Raw genomic sequence first — 23243 nt, forward strand, 5'->3', positions numbered from 1 at the left:
GTCCCCATCGGCGTAAATTCTTGTTAAGCAACTTTAAACCGGAACCACTTCAAGAAACAACAACAGTCAACAAAACAACTCAGTCCTGACGATGGCAAATTAAGCCTGAAACATTAATGTAGACTGCCTCAAACATTGTGGTAAATATTTTAAATAACAATAATAATTCGCTCCATTACTGCATGTCGAGCACTTTTCGTACCATATTTGTATCAAACACGATTCAATATATATATATATATAATATATATATATATATATATATATATATATATATATATATATATATATATACACACACACGAAACAACCCCCCCTCATCCCCCCCCCCAAAAAAAAAAAAAAACAACAAACAAAAAAACAAAACAAAACAAAACAAAAAAACAAAACAAACAAAAAAAAAACAAAACAAAAATAAAGCAAAAACAATCCACACACCATCCTTCGTATGACTGTCTTTCGCGATGCAAAGAACACAACATGGAACATGTAAAAGTAAAATCAAGTCATCTCAATAGAGGACAAGAAAATAAAAACTCATGAATGATGGATAAAAATATACATCAGGTAATCAGGAGGTCTGACAATCAATCCCCAGTCAAAGCAAGCTGATCTGATTTTTTCTTCTTTTATTTTCCTTTCTCATTTGTCTGGCACTGCTTCATGCCTTATTAGATTTTCATAGTATGTTAGAAGAGATAAAAAGAGTTCATTTCCCTGCACACCTCGTATTGTACACTTAAAAAACCCCAAAACCAACCCCTCCGCCAACCCACCAAAAATACAAAGACAAAATAAAAACCCCAATCAAAACATTGGGATTGTTGTCTTATATTGATGGATCATTGTGCCCACTATCTTTGTCAAGTTAAAGGTGTCAAACCCAATTAATACAAGAAATATTTATTTTCTCTGAACTTAAAAGAAAAAAAAAAAAAGAAAGAAAATTTTCTTTTTTGTTTAAAACCCAAAAAAAAAAAAATTACTTGAGCTGTTAAGTAGCTCAAGATCAACTAACTAAATGTACTCAAACATTTTTACAAGGGGTCCTAAGCCAACAACAACACTTAACATGTAGGATGAGACATGACACCTCTAGCACGATAATGCAATTTTTGTTTTGTTTCGACAGACATGCTGTAACTGGTCAGATACTCACTTTACCATTTATGGTGAATTAATATGAGTAAAGAACTTTTACTTTGTACAGCTTACTATGGGATTAAATCAGGGACCTAAATGTTTGAAGGCGAGTATCAATTCACCTGATCACAAAACCACACTTGATTAAATCACATCAAGTTTGTTACTTCAATCAGTACCATAAACATGATTTATTACCATAACTGTATATTGTTGGAATTAAATGCCATCCATACCTAAAGTCTGCGAAGGATTGAGCCAGCACACGCCAGGGCTTGGTGTGGAAATGTAAGTGATGGATACCACAAACTCTTCATTGCAGCTCTTTGAACTTGGAAGCTGATAAAACAAATTAAATTAATAAAGAAAAACCAAACAAAGCTGATAAATATTTCAGAAAATAAGATCCTGTTTCCATAATGCAGAGCTGATGGTGACCAAAAGTTTTAAAAAGGAGGTATTTCGAACGATTGCTATAAGTCCCAGTTTTACTGCATTAATCCCCACCCTTATAGCAATTGAGGTGATGAATCGTTATTGATACTCCAGATAACTTCTGCACCTGTATGTTCCATCACACATGAACTCTCTCACTGCAATACATTCATTGGGGGGAATGTAATTTTGTAAAAAGGAGGAGATTCTAGCCGGGGCTGACAAATATGTTGCTGTAACACAAAAGATATATCTGATTAATACAGCAAGGGATGGAGTAAAAAAGCAATTTAAAAAATGAACACAACTTCAAAAAAAAAAAGGGCAAAATAACATGGAACATTTCGGGCTCAAAACCCTTCTTCAGCCAACAACAAAAAATAATGAAAACATAAATACATTACTAAAAAAAACAGATCGACGGCAGAAAAATATTAGGCATGACCTTTATGGGTATTTATGATTGATGAGATGAGTTCAATTGATGACAATTGCCTTTATATCTTACCAATGTGTTAATATTTATAATTTTTTAAGTGCCAGGACACTACTTCCCACCATCTCTAACAGACCCAGCTATCCAATCACTGCTGAGTGGACAAGGGGGCAGAGAAAATCTCGACTGTATCCAGGATCGATTATGGTCCCATTGCGTGTGAAGTGAGTGTTCTACCAACTGAGCTATCGGGACCCCCATATGAAGGGTTAACCACAAAATAAAAATCACCCAAATTATTTTTTAGAATTTTCTAAAAAAATTTTAACAAAAATTAAGTAGGAGAAAAACCATGACCTAAAAAGGTAAATGCACAATGAATGTTTGCAATCTTTGCTTGATATTGATTCACAACAGAATAAACAGCTATTGATTGCACAATTCTTTTGAAAAATTTGCTATTGAAAATTTAATTACCCATGAGCAAAAATGAATTTCCTGTTTACGACACATTATACACGTTTCCCCCCACAACAATAAACATTTCTAAAATTATTGATTTGAATTCGTCTGGTGCTATTCAAGTTCCAGTCATGGTAGTATTAAAGAAGTTTAAAATATTTATAAGCAAATATATAGTTACAAAATATCCTTAAATCAATAGGAAGCCTTGCCAAAAATCTAAACAGCAATACTTTGAAATTATAAAATGCCTCCCACTGTGTTTATCGGATTTTATGTCAGCGTGAACTAGACAAAGAAAATTCCAATTAACTGAATAAGGAGATTCAATTCTTTTGAAGGTTAAATGAGAAAATTCCCTCTCCTCAAAACATGCATTTATTTTCATTCAAATTTTATGTCAAGCTCAAAATTGAATTTTAAACACCCTTTCATAATACTGTTTTGAAACGATTAAACACAAGCAAGCAATAGTTTAGTAATAATGATGATGGTGATAATAATAATAATAATAATAACAATAATAATAATAATAATAATAATAATAATAATAATAATAATAATAATAATAATAACAATAATAATAATAATAATAGTAATAATCATAATAATAATAATAATAATAATAATAATAATAATAATAATAATAATAATAATGATGATGATGATGATGATGATGATAATGATGATGATGATGATGATGATGATGATGATGATGATGATGATGATGATGATGATGATAATGATGGTGATAATGATGATGATGATGGTGATGATGATGATGATGATGCACCTCCACTGGAGGTGTACAAAAAACGCACCGATTTTATGCACCTCCGTTGGTGGTGATGGTTAATTAATGAAAATATTGCTGCATATAGACTAGTTTAGCACTCTGCTTAGTGATTACCGATGTACGCTTATACAATGGTAATATATTAAAGAATAATAACAATAATTTTAAAAATCAAAGGTAAAGAGAAACATGGCACACAAATACTGATCTCAAATAAATAAATAATTTTAGAAAATTAAAATCGAAGTTTTTTTTTAAACATGATAAAAAGTTTTTGAAAAACAACAACAACAAAAAAAAAAAGACGAAAAAGACAAACAAACAAAAATGATGTCTTTCTCAATAAAGTAAACAAAAAAAATGTCTACAATGGGAATCGAACCCAGTACTTTCAAGGTTAAAGTCTGTAGCTTGTCCACTGCGCTACAGAGCCACCTGACTGTTTTTTTTGTTTGTTGCTTTAGGTCTCTTCCAACACAATTGAGGTTATATGAGAGACCGCTGAAACAAAAAAACAAGCAATCTAACAAAAATAGTACAAATGTCAATCAAAAGCATAACCTAAAGATATCATAAGCTAAATTATAAATAACCAAGAACAAACAGGCAGAGGATTTACAGGAAAAAAAATATCCCCTGTCAAAAATACAATCACAAACCAAAGAAGCAGGATAGGCTAGTAAAGAGAAGAAGAAACGACATCACTATCGGATCGTACACCCATGCGAACATCATAGGTATATGATTCAAACGTGATGCTCCCATCCAACCACCCGCCACCTGACTGTTCATCACATTTAATAAGGTCTTTCTAAAACAATATTTTACCTTCACTGCAACTTCTATTTTCTGGTTTTATATTTCGATTATTTAGATTATTATTATTTTTATATAAATCTATTAACAAAAACAATATAACTTTCGCCATGTCTAAATACAGAAACACAATATCACTGATGAAATTAGGTGGGATGCACATGAATGACGGAGGTGTATAAAAACGATCCCTTAAAATACACCGTCAACGAAGGTGCATAAAAACACTACGATAATAATAATAATAATAATAATAATAATGATGATGATGATGATGATGATGATAGATATAAATAATAATAATAATAATATATATAATAATAATAATAATAATAATAATAATAATAATAATAATAATAATAATAATAATAATACAAGTAAAACATTTTTTTGGTGATAATCTCGGAATTTCAATGAATCTGGCTAAAATTGAGACCTCTTCTACATACCTCCATCACCATATGGCTTCCATAGGCAGCAAATGCACGAACTGCAAAAGGAATGAGTTTTCCAGAAGACTTGTCTCTTGCTTCTTTAAAGAACATACACTCATGAACATCAAGATTAACTGGTGATATTTTTTCAAAAGACGAAACATACAAATAAATAGAACTGAGTTAGTGATTCATTGTCCATGAAGTGTAAAACAAATTTTAAAAATCCTTGATAGGATTGTTTACAAAATTATAAACAAAGAACAATGTAGAAATCTTGATAATGTGCATCTGTGTTTTCGTGCGGTATTATCATATTGGCACTTGATTTTCTTGATTTATTCTTAGTTTTGTTAAACGGCATTCAAGTATTCTTTAAGATCAAAACAATGATAATACAGGACATGTCTTCTCTCAGGCACTGGTCCATGTATTGCACTTTTATGTACTCATGGGTCCCTTCACACCCCCTTTTTCCGCCATCTTGAAAATCCCAGAATAACGACACCCCTGGATAACGACATAATTTTCCAATCCCAGGCAATGACGTTATCCAAGGGTTGCAATGCATTATGCCAAAAGACAGTGTTCAATAGAAAAAATAAAGCTCAATGTGCATCTTGTATTTTATATCAATTTACTATTGCTATTCAAAATCTGTATAGTTTCAAAAAAAAAAAATACATATAAATTTCCTCTAGCCACTCGGTCAATAAATAATCCAATAAAGTTAGATTAAACTAATAAAGATATAATACAAGAGCTTCCACATAGTGCAATACCTACTAAACATGCTTAAAGTGCTTTACAAGGGATCCCAAGCTAATAACATTAATAACGATGAAATCCTGAGTTGTTCTGTAATTCCATTAATATAAGATTCATAAGCTTAAATTATTTGGTTATGGTATAAAAAACACATGCACACACACACACACAAAACCTGTCTTAGTTCTCATACCATCCACTAAAGTACTAATTAGGTAGGTTTTAAGCAAACACTTAAGAAAAGACAAAGAGACCATTTTTCACGAATACTCTGTGGGAAGGCATTCCACACAGACTGCCCAAAATGAGAAAAGGATCTCATTCCAGCTTTTGTACATGTGCTGGGGACAACTATGTGAACTCACTGGCCAAATGTAGGAGACAGGGTTTTGTATCTTTCAATTAGTTCCGAAAGGTAGGGAAGGGCAATCATAACACTAACTATGATTCCTATGAGGAGCTATTACTATTACACTTCTATTTTCAATTGAGGCAACACTGTTACCGGCCACTTATCACTTTACACCTGAGTATGGGAAGAGAACTTGAGTAGAGAGCCTTTTCCAAGGACTCAACGTAGTGTCGCCTACAGCAGGACTCACACCAGGGACTTACATATCTTAAGCCGGGTGTATACAGGTAAAGATCACAAAGCTGCAATATCAAGAAAACTTTTAAAAATATGTGCTGCTAAATGGTCTTGTGGGACATTAGCCTTCGGACTGAAAGGTCCTGTTTTCCAGTCCGTTTTAGTCCTTGAGAAATACTTTTTACTCACATTCTCTCACTATACTAAGGTGTAAATTGAGTACATGACTGTTTCTGTCTGAATAAAAAATTGTAACATCACCTAAAGGCTGATATATCTCTGACGCATCCTTTATGTTAAGTGATGCTGTTGACTAGGGACCCCTTGTATATAAATACTCATGTTTTTTTTTGAAATACTCATAAAATGAGATACTAAATACCAGATGTTAATCAAATTAACCTACCGGTTTTTAAACCATCTTTTAAGCTTACAAAGGTGATTTCAGCAGTTGAATAAATTCGCTCTTCATCAAAGTTGACTACAAAATCCAGATGAATGTGCTTGGTTTTCACTTCCTTGAAATTTGAGCAGGTTGCTACATCAGTTACATTGTCAGAATGGAGAGCCATAGTGAACGTCTTTACCTGTAAGAATATCAAATAATGTTACTTTGCCAGAAAGGAGAAAGCTCTGATCATAATGATTAATGGCACGGCACATTCTATTTTGGCGTTTTAGAGCAATTAGAAATTAGAAGTATTACTATAAATAACAGTGAAGTGCATTTGCCTAATCAAGTTAGGAATCTGGGGGTCATTTTCTATGAAAATCTATCCATGTCATCCCATGTAAATAATCTCTGAAAATCTTTGAGTTTTGAAATCAAAAAAATATTCCTTGTCAGAAAGTTTTTAACTGAAAATGTCACCAAAAAATTAATGGTTTCTTTGGTATTATCAAAACTTATTGATTGCAATTCCCTTTTTTCAGGTCTCCTACTGAATTTAACTGATAAATTACAACGGGTACAAAATTCAACAGTCTGCATAATATATAAAAAAAAAAGAAAATTAACTAGAGGCCACCAGGCAAATTTGTTTTGTATTGTTTGTTTTTAAGGGTTTTACGGCGCTTGCAACACATTTAGGTTATATCAGCGCCAGTAAAAAGGAAGAAAATGGGATAGTAAAAAGTTCTGGAATTACAATTAAAGCACCCAAGAAAAAGTAAGACAAAAGGGGGAACTAGGAACAAATAGGGATCAGATGTAGAATCCAAGAGCATACCACCAATGTACTTAGTTTGAGATCACCTATAAGTCTCATCCGGACACAAGCACAACATCCAACAAAGAGGAAAACACTCAAATGCTTACATTACACATTAAAAATAAATATAATGATACATAACAGAGAGATGATTTACAAGGAAAAAATATCATCTCCCAAAACAATAACTATGCATTCGACTGTTTCCCTCCCAGCCAGGACTCCGAACAGGGCCAGGACAAAACTAAGTAATCTCATTCCAAGACAAAGACAGAAAGCATGTTGGAAAATAGATATAAGGGGATAGAAGGCACAGTATGTACCTCCCTGCCCACTATGGGAGGTCAGGCTCCCTACCCAGGCAGGCAAATTAAAAAAAAAAAAGCCTGAAAAATTGCACGAATGTGTGACTCATACTGTAAGGCTTCAAAGTATCGACGTGGAATACTGTTATAGTATAGCATAGTGGACAAAAAATAAAAGTTAGCAATAATCTTTTTTTTTTTGCATTATTTTTCGACATATCGACTTAAAACTGATATTGAATCAAAGCTCCATTTGAACAGAAAAAAAGAGGTTTTTAAATTTTGAAAATCCATCAATAATTTCAGAAATTATGGATTTTTTTTTTCCGGTCACAATATTTTGTATAACCCTTATATAGGGATTTCTTTCTAAAAAATTGTACCTGATCTTGGTTGAATTTTAATGAAATTGCGCCATAACTTTAGCATCAACCAAGATAAATCGACGAAACTTGGCTTTCCTGTACATTAAAAAATAAATCTAAGTCTATTTTTGTGGTCAAATATGCGATATCTTGATAATTTTCAGATATGCTTGAAAGTAAAAGTTGTTGATGTTGTGAAAAATAATGACAGAATTCACCAGAGAGAGAGAAAAAAAAAAAAAAAAAAAAAGAGAGAGAGAGAGAGAGAGAGAGAGAGAGAGAGAGAGAGAGAGAGAGAGAGAAGAGAGAGAGGGGGAGAAAGAGAGAGAGAGAAAGAGAGAGAGGGAAAGAGAGAGAGAGAGAGAGAGAGAGAGAGAGAGAGAGAGAGAGAGAGAGAGGGGGGGAGGGGAGAGATAGAGGCTAACTGCAAAGCCAATACAAAATAATAATATGCCCATATAAGTATAGACGTCTAAGTCCAATTCTTAGAAACCTGGCGAGGTGGTAAAGATAGATATGACTTCAGTTTTCAAACTTCTTCTCTTATTTGAACGCCTCATTGACTTGCTAGACTGGTTCAAATTCCTGGGAAATATAACGTTCAGCTTAGTTTGGCAGGTAAAACTGGTCTGTCCCTACCTGATATTATATGGAGACTTATCGGGTCGTGGTGTCGAGGGTAAAAGACAAAACAGCCTTATCTTTTTATGGCCCATTTTTTTTTTTTTTTTTTTTTTTGGTGAAATTCAAATGACGTGTGTCTACACTGTATTTTATCTAGGGAATTATGGTTTAATGTATTTTCTAATGAATATACTTTTATATATTGGTGGTTCATCAATTCCAGTTTCCTTAGACACAGCGAAACAAATAATCAAAACAAATAAGAGAGAAGAATGGATGAACAGTTGGGCAATGAGCACCACGGGTAGATGTATGTTTTCCCATATGACCACTCCTGTAAAGACTGATTGCCTAAATAAGCTCAGAAGACACCAGCAAAGCATCATCTTTCAACTAAGAACACAACACATACCGCTCAACAACCATTTAAGCAAAATTACAAAGACACATCCCCTTCCTGCCCCCTATGTCAACACCCAATGAAACAGTAACACACCACTTGCTTGAATGTCAACCTCTTGAAGACCTGAGATGCACATTCCTCCCACCAAATCCAAGCATCAGTAACACACTTTATAGTCACCTGGAACAACTACAAAAGACATCTAACTTCTACGTCATGGCACAAGACCGAAGGGCTAGAGCTCAGGTGGTCGCTGGTTCGGATAAGTAAGTAAGTAAGTATATATTGGTGGTTTAAAAAAAAAACCCAGATAGATACCTTTTTAAACGGGTGTAAAATTTGAACTGCATAAAAACGAAATATTTTATATTTTAATTAAAAATTCCAGGCTTTTTTACACAAAAAGTAAAAAGGTGGCAATGATCTTCAATGTTTGAGGAAGAGAACATATTAAAAAATTTGACGTTTTAATGACTAGCTTTTCATAAATCTTAAACAACGCAATGTCAGTGTCAGAGAATCGGATTTCTAAAAATACTTTAAGATTGATAACATCAGTAAAATAAATCAATACAGGATATATTTATTCGTAAAACAAAAGTTTGTTATTTCTTATCTGATAAGAAAAATAATTTAAAACTCTTAAGTAGGTGCTTATTTTTACAAACTTTATTGTTGCAAAATATCCTGTTCAACTTGCGCCTTTAGGATTGCAGAATGTAAAACAAAAGCAGTAATTTTTCACTAAAAACAATAATACTTCACAAAAAATCTAGACACTCAGGACAAATGATGACGAAAGTAAACAATATTATTGTTTTTGGTAGCCAAGGAAATCTGGACCAACAATGCATTGTTTTAAATGGTGTGTAAAATACTAGGAAATTGAAAAGTAACACACGAAAGGGTTTAATTAGCTTACATCTTTTCCTCCCTGCTCCCCTCTTCTCTGGGTCCTTTTGATTTATCGTAGTATTTTAGGTTTTTATTGACACATTCACTTTAAAATTTTGAATTTCTTTTCTACATGCCAGATTTGACAAGATCACTATTTCTTTGGGGAAAACATTTCACACAAAGATCATATTGATCACACATAGCGTTGATCTCACAGTCCCACTAAATTGTGTATTTGGATGGGTATCTTCAGAGTGATTACTCGCCATCTTACAACAGAAAATTATGTAGGCATCTAATACAATAATAGAACTTTATTGTCCAAGGAAATGGAAGTTCATTTATGTTAACATTGATGCCAATATAAAATAATGTTATGGTAAAATGGACATACACACCCCACACTCAAGCAGGCTAATAACACATTCATATACAACCACACGCACGTACAATTGACTCTTGAATATCACTCATCAATCAGGTGGTAACAAACATTACTTTGCAGAGAAGCAGACATGAAGAGATCATAACAAAATGACAACAGGAACAGTTATGATTATGATGCTGATAATGATGATGAAGATGTATATGATGACGATGATGATGATGCTGGTGATGTAGGTGATGATGATGACGATGATGGTGAGGATAATGATGATGATGACGATGATGATGAGAATAAATGATGATGATGATGATGATGATGATGATGATGACACATATTCCAATCAATTCTGACAAAATGCTTTTATGTTTATCAATCATGCTTATTAACATTAATTCTTGGTCTCTGAGGGGAGGGGAAGCATGTTTTGTGACTGTTTAAACCAAAACTGTTATCATCAATTTAACAGTTTAATTTTTAATGGATATATTTATGCAAAAACCTCCCTTTTCAAAATATTGTGCTAAGAATAATCAGACACATACATGGGCTGAGAAAATTGGTTCCATATTTTACCTTTTTTTTCTATTTATTTGAAGTGATACTTAGACTTAGTTGTTTTTGAAAGACAAAAGCATCTCATCTCCGAGTAACAAGCAAATTTATTACATTAAATTTCACACTCTACATATTGGAATAACTCACAATCCATAGGTCATGTTATGCTGAAGGTATTCAAACTATCAAAAATAAGTAAACATTGACAATTTAGTGATTTGTGATCAAGAAGCTTGTCTCTCTGTCTGTATGTGTGTTCAGAGGGAGGAGGGGGGTCAAGAAGTGACTATTTCTCAGAACTCTCTGGGAACTCTATTTCTCCAAACAGTTTCCTGTTTCCGTTCTCGAGATTTTTTGGTTACTCATTTGCGAGAGTTTGGTGACATCTTTTATTATTCTGCCATTTCTACGAGGACCGGGAGGAAGCATGCTCTAGAGCTAGATAATCCCCCCCCCCCCCCCCCTAAAATAAACAATATTTTTTAAACAAAGAGAAAATTGAAGAATGAAAAAAGATATTAAAATGAAAATGAAACAAAAAAGAAAAGAAATATAATTTTTGTGTTGGACAGTTGTCAACTTGCAATCTCTCCTCTGTTTTTTAACAAAAAAAAAAAAAAAAGAAAAAAAAGACAAACAAACAAACAAAAAAATACCATAAATAAAGATGAAGAAAAAAAAAACATAAAGGCTATTCGGATTGGAGTCTGTATAACCATAACCTTATTTTACTGAGCAATCGGGAAAATAGAGTTGAGCATTGTTTTGCAGAGCATTCAAAAATTTGAATTAGAGTTCAAATTTATTTCCCCTAGCATGTGGAGGAATTGTTTTTAGCCAGACAATTTTATGAGTAGTCCTTGAACCCCCCCCCCCCCCCCCCCCCCCAAGAGATAATTGAAGAATGGGGGGAAAAAATGAAAACTGAAACAAACAAAAAAAAACAAAAAAAAAAACAACATAAAATTAAAATAATTTTGGTGTTGGACAACTGACAACTTGCAATCTCTCCTCTGTCTTTTCTTAACAATAACAAAAACAAATAAACAATAAATAAAGAAGAAGAAAAGACTCGCCTCCTCAACTTAAAGGCTATTTGGTATTCGGATTGGAGTCTGTGTAACTATAGCAATTATTTTACGGAGTATTCGGGAAAATAGAGTTCATCAATATTTTGCTGAACATTCGAGAATTTGAATTAGAATAGTGTTCAAGTTTATTTCATCGAACTTTCTGAGACATAGAATTCCATTATATTTTTCCAAACGTTTGGAGAAATAGAGTTAATTTTCCCGAATGTTCTGAGAAATAGAGTTCAAGTTTATTTTCCTGAACGTTCGGAGAAATAGTGCCAGCCTAAAAGTAAATCTTAAAAAAAAAAATAGGGATGATTTTCTAAGAGAGCTCAATAGAAACATACTTATATTTTGCATGTTTTCATTTTTGACTAGTGGACATTTGCGATGATTTTCAATTGTTAATTACACTCAATCTAATCTAGTGCGATAGATCGGTTGGAGACGACATGAAAGTTGGTTTGAGACATGAATTGCAATATCCCCCTTGTATTTACTATCTTGGGTTTTTATATAATTTGTGCCAGCTCTCTGTTTAAACTTCATGTTGTTGGGAAGTTGAAACTTTGTCTTTGACTTCGTCTGACTTTTGTTGATGAATCAACAGCAATGATCAACATCCAAGTTGTAGACGTCTAACTCTAACAACAGGCACAATGTAACTGTAACAGTAACAGACATCAAATAGCTCTTTCTGAACCAAAACTGGGAGACCTTCCGAAAGCTCCTAGCGCTAGCATTTCTTTCAATTTGTATTTTCATCGTGGATCTTTTGTCATGTGTTTATTTATTCAATTTGTCATCATATAGAAGTATTTTAAAAACTCTAGAACAAACCTAGATAGATTTGTGAAAGTTTAAATTTCCTAATTTGACCATTGTTTTGATTTGTGAAGGATTGAAAGGTAGTGCAAAGCAGTCCTAAGTTTTTTTCTCTCTATTACTATTAGCTCGAGGTCGGAGGATTGTTTTTCTATTCGGGTTACATAAGTCTTCGTAAAGGTGATAGGGTGTTTGTTTTTCCTATTAGGGTAAGTTAAAGGTACTAGGTTTTATTTTTTCTTATGGTTAATTGAGGGAATATATGAGTTGTTTCCCTTTCTAGGAGTACTAGGAGTTTTCGGAAGGCCTCCCCCCAGACTACTAGGAGCAGACCAGGCAACAGCCACTTTTTAGTGGCTAATCATCCCTGGTTGCATAAAAAAGAAAATGGCGGTGCTCGACCTCTCGTGTTCAGATTCTTTATGGGGAAGTAGATAATGAGTTCCCTATATGGCCATGTCAATCATGTAGACATCCTTTGATGATATAAGCCTACCCTTTGATGTCTGCAGTCGCCTTTTCGTTTTCTACGGTCACTCATGGCTAAACAGCCGTCAACAATGAACTGAACCATCGTTGAAACACTGGAAGTCGCTAATGGCATAGTTGCGTCACAATCACCACGTTGCTGAATATATTATCCAGGCACGGTTGATAGGTAAAAAAGCCAAATTATGTTCTAGTTACATTTTAAACAAACAAAGTATATCACTGATCTCGTCTCATTGAGATATAAAGAATGATATAAAATTCAATAAAATTGGCCGATAAATAAAAAAAGTTGCTATAAAAATCTAATAATATAAACAAAAGCAATTTTTTAAATCAAATTTATTCGTAAAACAGTTGGTTTTCAACCGATTTTTCTGAAATAAGGACCAATTTCTTGTTTTTTTTCAAGCTGATTTCAACAATGTAACTTTCAAATTCCTCAGAATTATATTTTTTACTTTTAGATTTTAGCTTTTAGGCCTACTCAAAAAGGTGTTATATTCCTTGCGTAACAATAGCGTAATACATCGATGGTGAGATTCACAATTCTACACGAATGGACGGTGGCGGTAGATCAAAGAGGTGTACCAAATTTATTTACCAACTACTTTTCTTAGTGCTAAAATTACAAAGTAATAATTTCGCGTCACAAAAAATAACTCTCAAGTTCCTATCTCTTTATTAGAATAAAATTGATACCACGAATGACAAAATCGACCCACAAATAAGGGAGTTATAAATTATTCATAATATGTTTTAAAGTTATTAATATAAACGCGATCATTGGAGCCAATTCTAAAATGTACAAGTAAAAGTGTAGTTTAATGTCTAATTTGGTTTATCATCATAAACCTGGCCTTTTTTTCTATTTTCCGTCCACAAATCAAGGTTAATCGAGCTCAGTCAAAGTCATTCATAAAGAGATTAAATCGCACAGCGTCCCTGGTTGCATACAAAAGAAAATGGCGGCTCTCGACCTCTCACTAGCCACTTTTGATGACATTTGTCGTCTCTAGTCCTGTATTCTCTATGGACCTCCCTCAAAACTATCTAGAAGAAAATGAAAGATCTTGAAATTGAAGGCGTTCGATATTACCATAATATCAGAATCAGGGTAAAGATGTAAAATATAGTCAAACTTATTTACTCACCAAAATGAGTTGGACGTTAGTGACACTGACAGAAATCCTCACTGTACTTGTACTGTGGTGTGTGTAACTAACAGTATCAGTGACTGGAACACGTACACCGCTCTTGAATCTTGATCACGAGATAATTTACTTTTATCAGTATCACATGAGGCGTCACATTCGAGCCTCCAAACGCCTTTAATGTTTAAATAAATGTGGATAATACCTAACGGAAGAAGTGGAGGCGTTTTTATTCACTTTTCATCAGTCAGAGGAGGGGGGGGGGGGGGGGGGGGGGGGGGGGGGGACGCTGTAGTTGGCCAAGTTGTTGTGAAAGGAGAATCAACTTTCAACTCTCAACCCTGACCTTTCATGTCACAGCCCACTTGGGTAACCCACAGACCAGAGAGAGGGGCAGACAGGAAAACGTCGTAAAAAAAAAAAAAAGTGGCTGTGAGAGGTCGAGCGCCGCCATATTAATTTTTATGCAACCAGGGGCGCTGTGCGATTTAGTCTAAATTATTTCATCACTTTGATAGAGTTAAATTAACCTTGATTTGTTGACGGATTTATTTGCAGCCATTATAACGTCCATCTCTCTCTATATTCTCGTTTCAGTTGATTACTGATTACACTTGAAACAAGATGGCGGCAATTGGCCAAAATAAAACCGCTGTTGTTTTGTCTGCCCCTCCCTCTGGTCTGTGGGATAACCTGCCTTTTCCCTGTTTCAGAATTAATAATTTAGGGTATTTAATCATAATAATACATGACATTTATAACGCGCATTTTCATCATGGGTGATTTAGGCTGTTTTATAATGAATTCTTTTACTTATCGTGTAGCTGTCACTCATATAGGCAGGAAGTGTTAGCGCGACGTGCGATATGCAGGTCTGATATCTGAACGCAATTATGGGCATATTTTAACATTTTTTGTAATGGACAATAATTTGTGTCACTCTTTGAGATTCCATTACAACAATGAACCCATCATAAATTGTACGATCAGACCTACATATAAGTGTACGTCGTGTTAGCGTTGTATCGGACAAGATTATCGATAGCTACAGCAAGCATGACTTTTCATGTTACAGTGTTGTTACATATGAATATGTAACGACAGGGAACATGTCTTTTAGTTTGGGGGGGGGGGGGGGGGGGGGGGGGGGGGGAGGGAGAGAATAGCTAACGCTAGCTGCCAACTGTCAGATCTGTTTATCTGTAAGGGTTGGTTCACAGCTCTTGCGACACTTTTATGCCGTTTCAGCCGACAGTATACAAGAAGTTTGGATGGTGAAAATTTGTTTTGTTTTATTTTTAAGGGTTTTTATAGCGCTTGCAACACGTTTAGGTCATATCAGCGCCAGTAAAAATGAAGAAAATGGGATAGTCAAATTCTAGAATTACAAGGAGAGGAAGGGAAGAGAGAGAAAGGGGGGAGGAGAGGGAGGGAAGAGATAGATAGAGAGAGAGAGAGAGAGAGAGAGAGAGAGAGAGAGAGAGAGAGAGAGAGAGAGAGAGAGAGAGAGAGAGATCTGCAAGCTTAACACAAAATATAATGTTTTCTTAGGCCCTAAAGCACGGCGTGAAAGTCCAATTCTTAGAAATTGGACGCGTCCATTTTGTTTTACTGAGAAACGGTGTTATAGGATATTACTCGGAAATTACTGGACCCCGAAGTATTTTCCGTAATTTATTTCAAAATGTATTCACCAACAGAAAAGAAAGAATACCCTTTTTTACTGTGTAAATTCAATAAAAGAAAATGTTTTTTAACTTTTTTTTTTTTAATGGGCTTCTTATGCCAACCATGACTTGCGATCACGTAACTGAGACATGCCCTTACAGAGAGAACGTCAACATACCATTGCGCATGCGTGTCTCTTATCTATCGTTTTGTTAATGGGATATAATTTTCGAAATGTTATAAAGTAGGTACATACTTTTGTCAAATAAAAATATAACCAATAAACTGATTTTGATGAAAAGTTCAGTGATGTGTTGCAAAGAATGAAAAATAATAAGGAATGTACCCAAGATTAAGATGACCCACCCTTGGAATCACTGACTTCACGGTTCCGTAACTCAGACTAAAAGATGACCGAGAAACGATTTAACTGGTGCACTGTGAACTTTTCATCAAAATAAGATTATCAGTTATATTTTTATTTTATAAAAGTATGTATATAATAATATTTTAAAAGTGATACCTCATTTACCAGGAAACCGTGTTCGAGGTAAAAATTAGTTCGAGGAAGGAATGGAATGATAACAAAGAATAATAAGGAAAAAAATTGGGGCATTCGAATGAGTTCCAGGAAACTGCTGTGCTGGAGAGTAGGTCAAGGTCCCATCGGCAGGCCATTCTGATAGAGAGTGCGTCTCTCAATGATTTAGTGGTGGTGGATGTGGTAATGGTAGTGATGAAGATGTTGTGGTGGTGGTTGAAGTAATGGTGATAGTGATATAATTTTAGATCCAGACCAGAATTATTTTTAAAAAGTCCAAGTTAAATCGAAGTTTTGGCATCTCAGGTAAACGGAAAACTGGCAAAGTGTCATTCTGGCTTGACAAAAACCGACCCGCTGGCTGTCGGCGATTTAGCATCCATGGAATCTGTACAATGACAGAAAACCAAATCAAAGACAACACAATTCATACCTCGAGGTTAATAGGATTGTGTTTGAAATCATGTTACCTCTCATGGTCATGTTTTTCTCCCTCTTAGACCGGTAGTCAGCTATCACCACAAAAAAAAAACCCACCGATACGAGTAGATACAGTAATAGAGAAAGACTTGCATGATCCAGTTGAAGAGAAAACAAAAGAGTGAACAAACAAACGAGTAATTAAAAATTATTATTTCAAAAGCCAATAAAAGTAATAAAAACGCAAAAGCAGTTATTATCACAGGTTGTGTGCTTATATTTGGAAGCTAATATTTCAATTGAAAGAAAAATAAAATTCTGAGTATACATAGGGAGCGTTCACATATTACGTCATCAGCTAGGGGGGGAGGGGGGGTCTACCAAATGTTGACATGTGTTGACATGGGGGAGAGGGGGGGGGGGGGGTCAGACCCAAGATGATGTCATCAAAACATAGGCAAATTAAGCCTATTTCAAAGTTTGTTCCTTTCAAAACAGCTAAAGATAAATTGCTATGATGAGTATTGCCCATCTCTCAAGAAACAAAATGGGAAAGGGGTATCACTTCTCAAAAGGCGAACTTGCCCTAAATGTTCATTGTATCACTCCTCGATCACAGCAATGAAAGACCATTCACGAAAATGCGGCATGAAGATGAAATTGATGATACTATTTATAGTACATTGCCAGAGGTCCAAGGCAGAAACATTTTTGAATCAATTAATTTTATGTTTGGAAATTGAAACAGAAATTCATTCCACTAAAAGACTAATATGCTATAAAATAATTTGCCTCCTATACTATTTTAAATTACACTTTCTGAATTTTTTTTAATAGCACCTGCACCAAGTAGCCTACTTTAAATAATGTTTGTTAGATTTTATATTTGCAAATTAAAATTTTATGTCCCCATTGTATCGTAAAACATAAATTATCAACAGTTTCTGAAATTAATAAAATGTCTGAATGTGTTTTATTAAACGTTGATAATCTATGTTTATGGTTTGAAAAACGAATAATAAATATTGTGAAATTAAAGTTATCTTTTAGTTTTTATTAAATTAGATGACGTCATCATCTGTTGGGGGGGGGGGGGGGGTCAGGTCAATGATGACAAGTGATGACTTGGGGGAGGGGGGGGGGGGTCTAAAAAGGGCAAATTTTTGATGACGTAATATGTGAACGCTCCCATACATGTTACGGTGAAAACCAGTTAAACTGAAATTCAAGGGACTTGTTGTGCACTGTAATTTATCTTAATTCCTGCAATTTCTGACTCAAATATAGTGATTGCAAATTATAAATAAATCAAAAGGTGTCACTGATTAATGAATATTAGAGTTCTCAACTCCTAGTAAATTGACTCAATTAGGCCATAAAGGTTAAAAGTTGAACTTCCTTGGGACTAGTATTCCATCAAACAATAAAGATTAAGGGCCTAGAGATGTGCAATGGGCAGTCAATGAAATGTATGAAGTCACAGAAATCTGAATAATTAAAAAAAAAAGAATTTGATTTTGTCAACACTATAAAAAGTGAGAGTCTCTGTTTGTTGGTGATTTAGGGGCTAGGCTAGCACATCTAGACTGTAATGAATGTGTTAACCAAATAAACGACATATCTTTGGATTGCTGCCCTTTGTTAGCGTTTTCAATGTTCACTGTAATCAGATTTTACTGAAATCCTTTTCTTCTGTTTGATAGAGTTAGGTCATAGGGGGAAAATACTGATTAAAAAAAAACAAAAACAAACTATAATAGTGTATATAAAGCAATAATTATTACAAACACACACACACACGCATACACACACGCGCACACACACAAACACACATAGATAAAGACATATATATATATATATATATATATATATATATTATATATATATTATATATATATATATATATATATATATATATATCGTTTGATAAATCATTACTCATCTGCTTTAAGTTATGAAGAAAAAAAAAGGCCACGAGTGAAATGAAACATGCAATAAAAGAATTTGTGCCTGAAATTTATCAAAATGAACCAAGTCCATTATTAATTTCCTTCTCTGCAGAAAAGAGAAAGAAATGTTTTTATATTCACTGATCACTCCCAACACTTCCCATCAACTTTGCCATTGTTCTGCATAACTTTTATCTACAAGTAACCTAGGATTCTAAGAAGTGATTCCAATGGTTATGATGAAATGAAATAGAATAAATTGTACTATGATAATATACCGGTGTTATATTATTATATTATATTTTATGACCATTTTAATATGTAATACAATGTACCATGATATTAATTTTCATCAATTAAAGTAACAATTGAAATAAAAAATAAAAAATACTAACCCCCACCCCCCCCCTCCTCCTCTTTGAGTGTCCTTTATAGCAACTTAAGGGGAAAAAATACTGGGATATCTGAAATACACACTTTAAAAAACTAATACACAAAAGAGTTACGTATGTAAATCAATAGTGAACATTATCATCATGAGCATTTGCGACTATTGAACATTTTAAAAAATGATTTCCAATGAGAACTCAGTTTATAATTATAATGGAAGGTCTTCGACGAACTGCTGCTGTGGAATGTTGTATTCACCAACACCAATTGATTACACTGCAGTGGGTTTCAAATTATAAAAACGAACCAAAAACAAAGAAATTAAAAAAAAAAAATCACCTGCTAAACTCGGAGAAAAATTGAATGTTAAATTATCTATGTTATCATTGTTTATCATTAATCTTCATCTAATTCTTTATTCATATTGAGTAATATTAGTTCAGCATTTTCTGACTCACACTGTTTTAAATTAGTATAACTAATATGACAATAAAGACCACGAAAAAAAAAAAAAAAAATAATGGTAATAATGGTGGCTAATAATTAGAACATGTAAAATACACATGAGAATGAAAACAAAGAATATATCAATGACGTTGTTCTCTAATAGTGTCGCTGAAAATTTTAACCAATCATATTTTTACGAAGTAAAGATAAATCCTATTCAGAGACCTTCCATTCATATGTAAAATAATACATGATTATCAATATTTCCAGATAAAACACATAAAATTGTTTTTTTTTTAATAAACAGCTGGTTTCGACAATTAAATCATAAAAATTTTTTGATGTTCAGGACTCCCGAAAAAAAGTTCAAATCAATAGTTACAAGTTTAGAGTGATCGTTAATGATTTAGTCACAATCTTTTCCTCATTTTGTCCTGATTTATCGTATAAGAGTTTGTATTTTTATAAAGGGAAAACATGAAAAATATTTTCGTTCACTACAACTGTACCTATATTCTTTGTCTTCATTTCTGTCTGAATCCATAGCTTAAAGCAGCATATTTCAGTCATTTGAAAAATATATAGAAAAACATTTGAATTATAAAATCCGCTTTTTGTTATCTCTCATTGCATGGAATATATAACCCTTTGTCTTGATGATTCCTCGACACTTGAGTATCCCAGAGTATCGAACCACCCACTCCGGAGTCCAGGCATCGCTGTCTCTTTCTGTTGTAACACTTGCCATCTTTTCCTGGAGGAGTTCCTTGGTGATAAAAGCTGGTAAAATGATAGAAGTATAAATGAGAATTCTATGAAAAGAAATTGAGCCATAAAAAAAAGAACATCAACATGGGGACAAGTTGGTATAGCAGTAGGGTACTCATCTCTTAAAGGGAAGGAAGACGATGTCATATCTGTCATGCTGTGTGTGGGGAATTAAATAAGTAACCTCACCCTAGATCAGGGTGCACTATTCTTTTGTCAACCCACGAGTGGCACTTATCACTCAAAGAAAACATCTGACACGAATATAGCACCAAAAACGGTAAAAAGATTACATATTCAACAATTTGCAATGCTTAAATGAGGAAGAAGGTTTAACTGGTGCTCCACCAAATACAAAATTGTTCTATGATGGAAGCATATGCAGTTGACACTCATGTTTTTGTTTGTTTTGTTTTTAAGGGTTTTACATTGCTTGCAACACATTTAGGTTAAATTAGCGCCAGTAAAAAGGAAGAAAATGGGATAGTAAAAAGTTATAGAATTACAATTAAGGCATCCAAGAAAAAGTAAGACATAGGGGAACTGGAAACAAACAGGGATCAGATGTAGATTCCAAGAGCACACCACCAATGTACTTAGTTTGAGCTCACATATAAGTCTCATCCGGATATAAGCACAAAATCCAACAAAGAGGAATACACTCAAATGCTTACATTATACATTCAAAATAACATATAATAATACATAACAGAGAGAAGATTTACAAGGAAAAAAATATCATCTCCCAAAACAATAACTATGCATTTGACTGTTTCCCTCCCAGCTAGGACTCAAGTCAGGGCCAGGACAAAACCAAGTAATCTCATTCCAAGACAAAGAGAGAAAGCATGTTGGAAAACAGATATAAGGGGATAGAAGACACACTATGTACCTCCCTGCCCACTCAGTTGACACTCAAACAATTAAAATGCTGACAGGGTGTACAGGAAATAACTTTGTGATATCTTGTTATTGATTTCTTCACAAATTTCAATCTTGAGTTATGATAATTTTTGTCTTGTTTTTCGAACAGTACTCGTGATATCAATAACACTTTGAGTCTACAAATAAAATGGTGTACTTTGTGCCTTCAATCTATTTCTTATTCATTTTGTAAAACTTAATGAAAAAAATATTTGCACTCCGAGATTGCTGTTTCAGAGATTGAAAAAGAAAAATTACAAAAATGACTGCTTACCAGGTCTGTCATTGTGAGTCAAAAGTTGAACATTGATGGATTTAGCATACTCAGTCAGATCCTTGGGTAAGACACAACACGATTCTAGATTGACTTGATTGACACATGGTTTTACCTGATTAAAAAATTATGAAAAAAACCCCAACAAAACAGTAAATAAACATTTCTAAGTGAATTTCGTCTCCTTATTTTTCATATACATGTACAAATTGATCATGACTGTTGACCAGACAGCACGAGGCACAGTTTCATTATCATTTTGGCAAGAGCATATGCCAGTATCAACAGGGCCAAGTTTTGAGGGCATCTAGTGTTTCGTACCCTGTCATTGTAAGTCTTTGTAATAGAATGAATTCCACATTTCTTTAACATCCCATTATGGTTTTTGTTCTTCAATGTTTGAGGCTCTTCAATCTGTTCCATGTTTGCCCCTTGTTTAGCCAGAATGTCCCCTTCTTCATTTCCGTCAATCCCAGTTTGCCATGGAATCCATTGGATGGTATATGTTCTGATCATTTGTTAAAGGCGGATAAGTGCCATTTTGACAGAAGAGAATTCTGTTGATTTTTGAGATACTAGGGCTTGTTAAGAACACATTTTAATTATGTGTCTTCTTTTCTTTTAGTAACATAATTTCAAGTACATAATAGGCCCAATGTCTTGGTTTTTTTTTTCTTCTCCCATCAAGGGTAGCACCCACAGATGCTTGAGGGAAGAGAAACGACTTGGCTTGACAATATTTTCATGATTAAAAAAAATCAGTTATTTCATTAAATTAATGTTATTATCATAAAATGTCAGAATGTTCACTTATACAGAAATAATTGATGTATCACGCACACATAGGTATGAAAATCGTTGTTTACATGCACAGGGAGGCATCAACTTACTTCAACTTTCTCATCAGTCAATTAAATCTCTGCACCAATATTACCTTTGCAATCAATATAATATCATTTTTTTCTATATCATCAATTTCAATCTTTAACTCATCATCAATGTCAACTTGCTGACAAATAATGTCCTATTGATAAAAAAATAACCAGTAGGTTTTTGACCAAACAAAACACGAGATTTGTGACAAACTCTCAAACTAGCTGTATACAAACAATAGACTGAATGAAGTGGTGAAGCTATGTCACTCAGCTCTTAAAGGTTACACATAGATTTGTGTGTTTGCACGATTGATCTTGGAGGTAGAACAGGCAAGTATTTAATTTAAAACATATCATTGACAGTAATTCCAGAGTTTACTGAATATCGACTGTTCAGACTGTTTGAATCATTGTTATATAGGGGATTAAAGGTCAAGGGGCATGGTTATCTTCCTTTCAACTATGAGTTAATTGTCATCAAAGCAAAGGCTGCTCAGTTTTTGCTTGAAAACTGGAGTAAGTTAAATCAAAATGCTTTTCATCTAAATGTAAGACTTGGTTACAGAAATGTTGAGAGAAGAATTCAATCGAAACAATGTCATTTCGTAACAGACATAGAATATTAGGTTAGATGTGGATCTGTCCGTTTTAATCCCAAAAATCATTGAAAGGGCAGTAAATTCAAGATTGTAACTGTTTGCTTAAGGTAGGAATGGGCTACAAATACTTTATTTTTGTCTAAAATTTGAGAAAAATCTAGTGAAATGGAATCCATTTGGCACATGTCATAGTCATATTGATATAGGCCTACTCATTGTT

At 33.8% G+C, this 23243-nt stretch overlaps 2 protein-coding genes across 8 annotated transcripts in view; both read right to left on the minus strand.

Annotated features, from left to right (window-relative positions):
• Nucleotides 1-14524, minus strand: part of LOC144979611 (aminopeptidase B-like) — a 33075-nt gene extending 18551 nt beyond the window's left edge. Inside the window, exons 1-4 of one of the 2 annotated variants that reach the window (XM_078926394.1) lie at nucleotides 14169-14524; nucleotides 6286-6466; nucleotides 4538-4656; nucleotides 1380-1482 (exon numbers count right to left, since the gene is read on the minus strand). In XM_078926394.1, the coding sequence (XP_078782520.1) occupies nucleotides 1380-1482; nucleotides 4538-4656; nucleotides 6286-6451 (388 nt within the window). In that variant the 5' untranslated portion in view covers nucleotides 6452-6466; nucleotides 14169-14524. Of the gene's footprint in view, nucleotides 1-1379; nucleotides 1483-4537; nucleotides 4657-6285; nucleotides 6467-13021; nucleotides 13145-14168 lie in introns of those variants that run through there. The other variant, XM_078926392.1, reaches the window with a different exon arrangement.
• A 4944-nt stretch (nucleotides 14525-19468) lies between these two features.
• The window catches only part of LOC144979613 (glutamate--cysteine ligase regulatory subunit-like), a 31426-nt gene continuing 27651 nt past the window's right edge, over nucleotides 19469-23243 (minus strand). For all 6 annotated transcript variants that reach the window (XM_078926404.1, XM_078926405.1, XM_078926407.1 and 3 more), the window contains 2 exons: nucleotides 21550-21664; nucleotides 19469-20363 (listed from right to left, as the gene is read on the minus strand). In XM_078926404.1, coding sequence (XP_078782530.1) covers nucleotides 20182-20363; nucleotides 21550-21664 — 297 coding nt within the window. In that variant the 3' untranslated portion in view covers nucleotides 19469-20181. The remainder of the gene's footprint in view (nucleotides 20364-21549; nucleotides 21665-23243) is intronic.

Source organism: Berghia stephanieae, chromosome 9, assembly GCF_034508935.2.
Source record: "Berghia stephanieae isolate SIO BIC M18660-M18661 chromosome 9, UCSD_Bste_1.3, whole genome shotgun sequence".
NCBI lineage: Eukaryota > Metazoa > Mollusca > Gastropoda > Nudibranchia > Aeolidiidae > Berghia > Berghia stephanieae.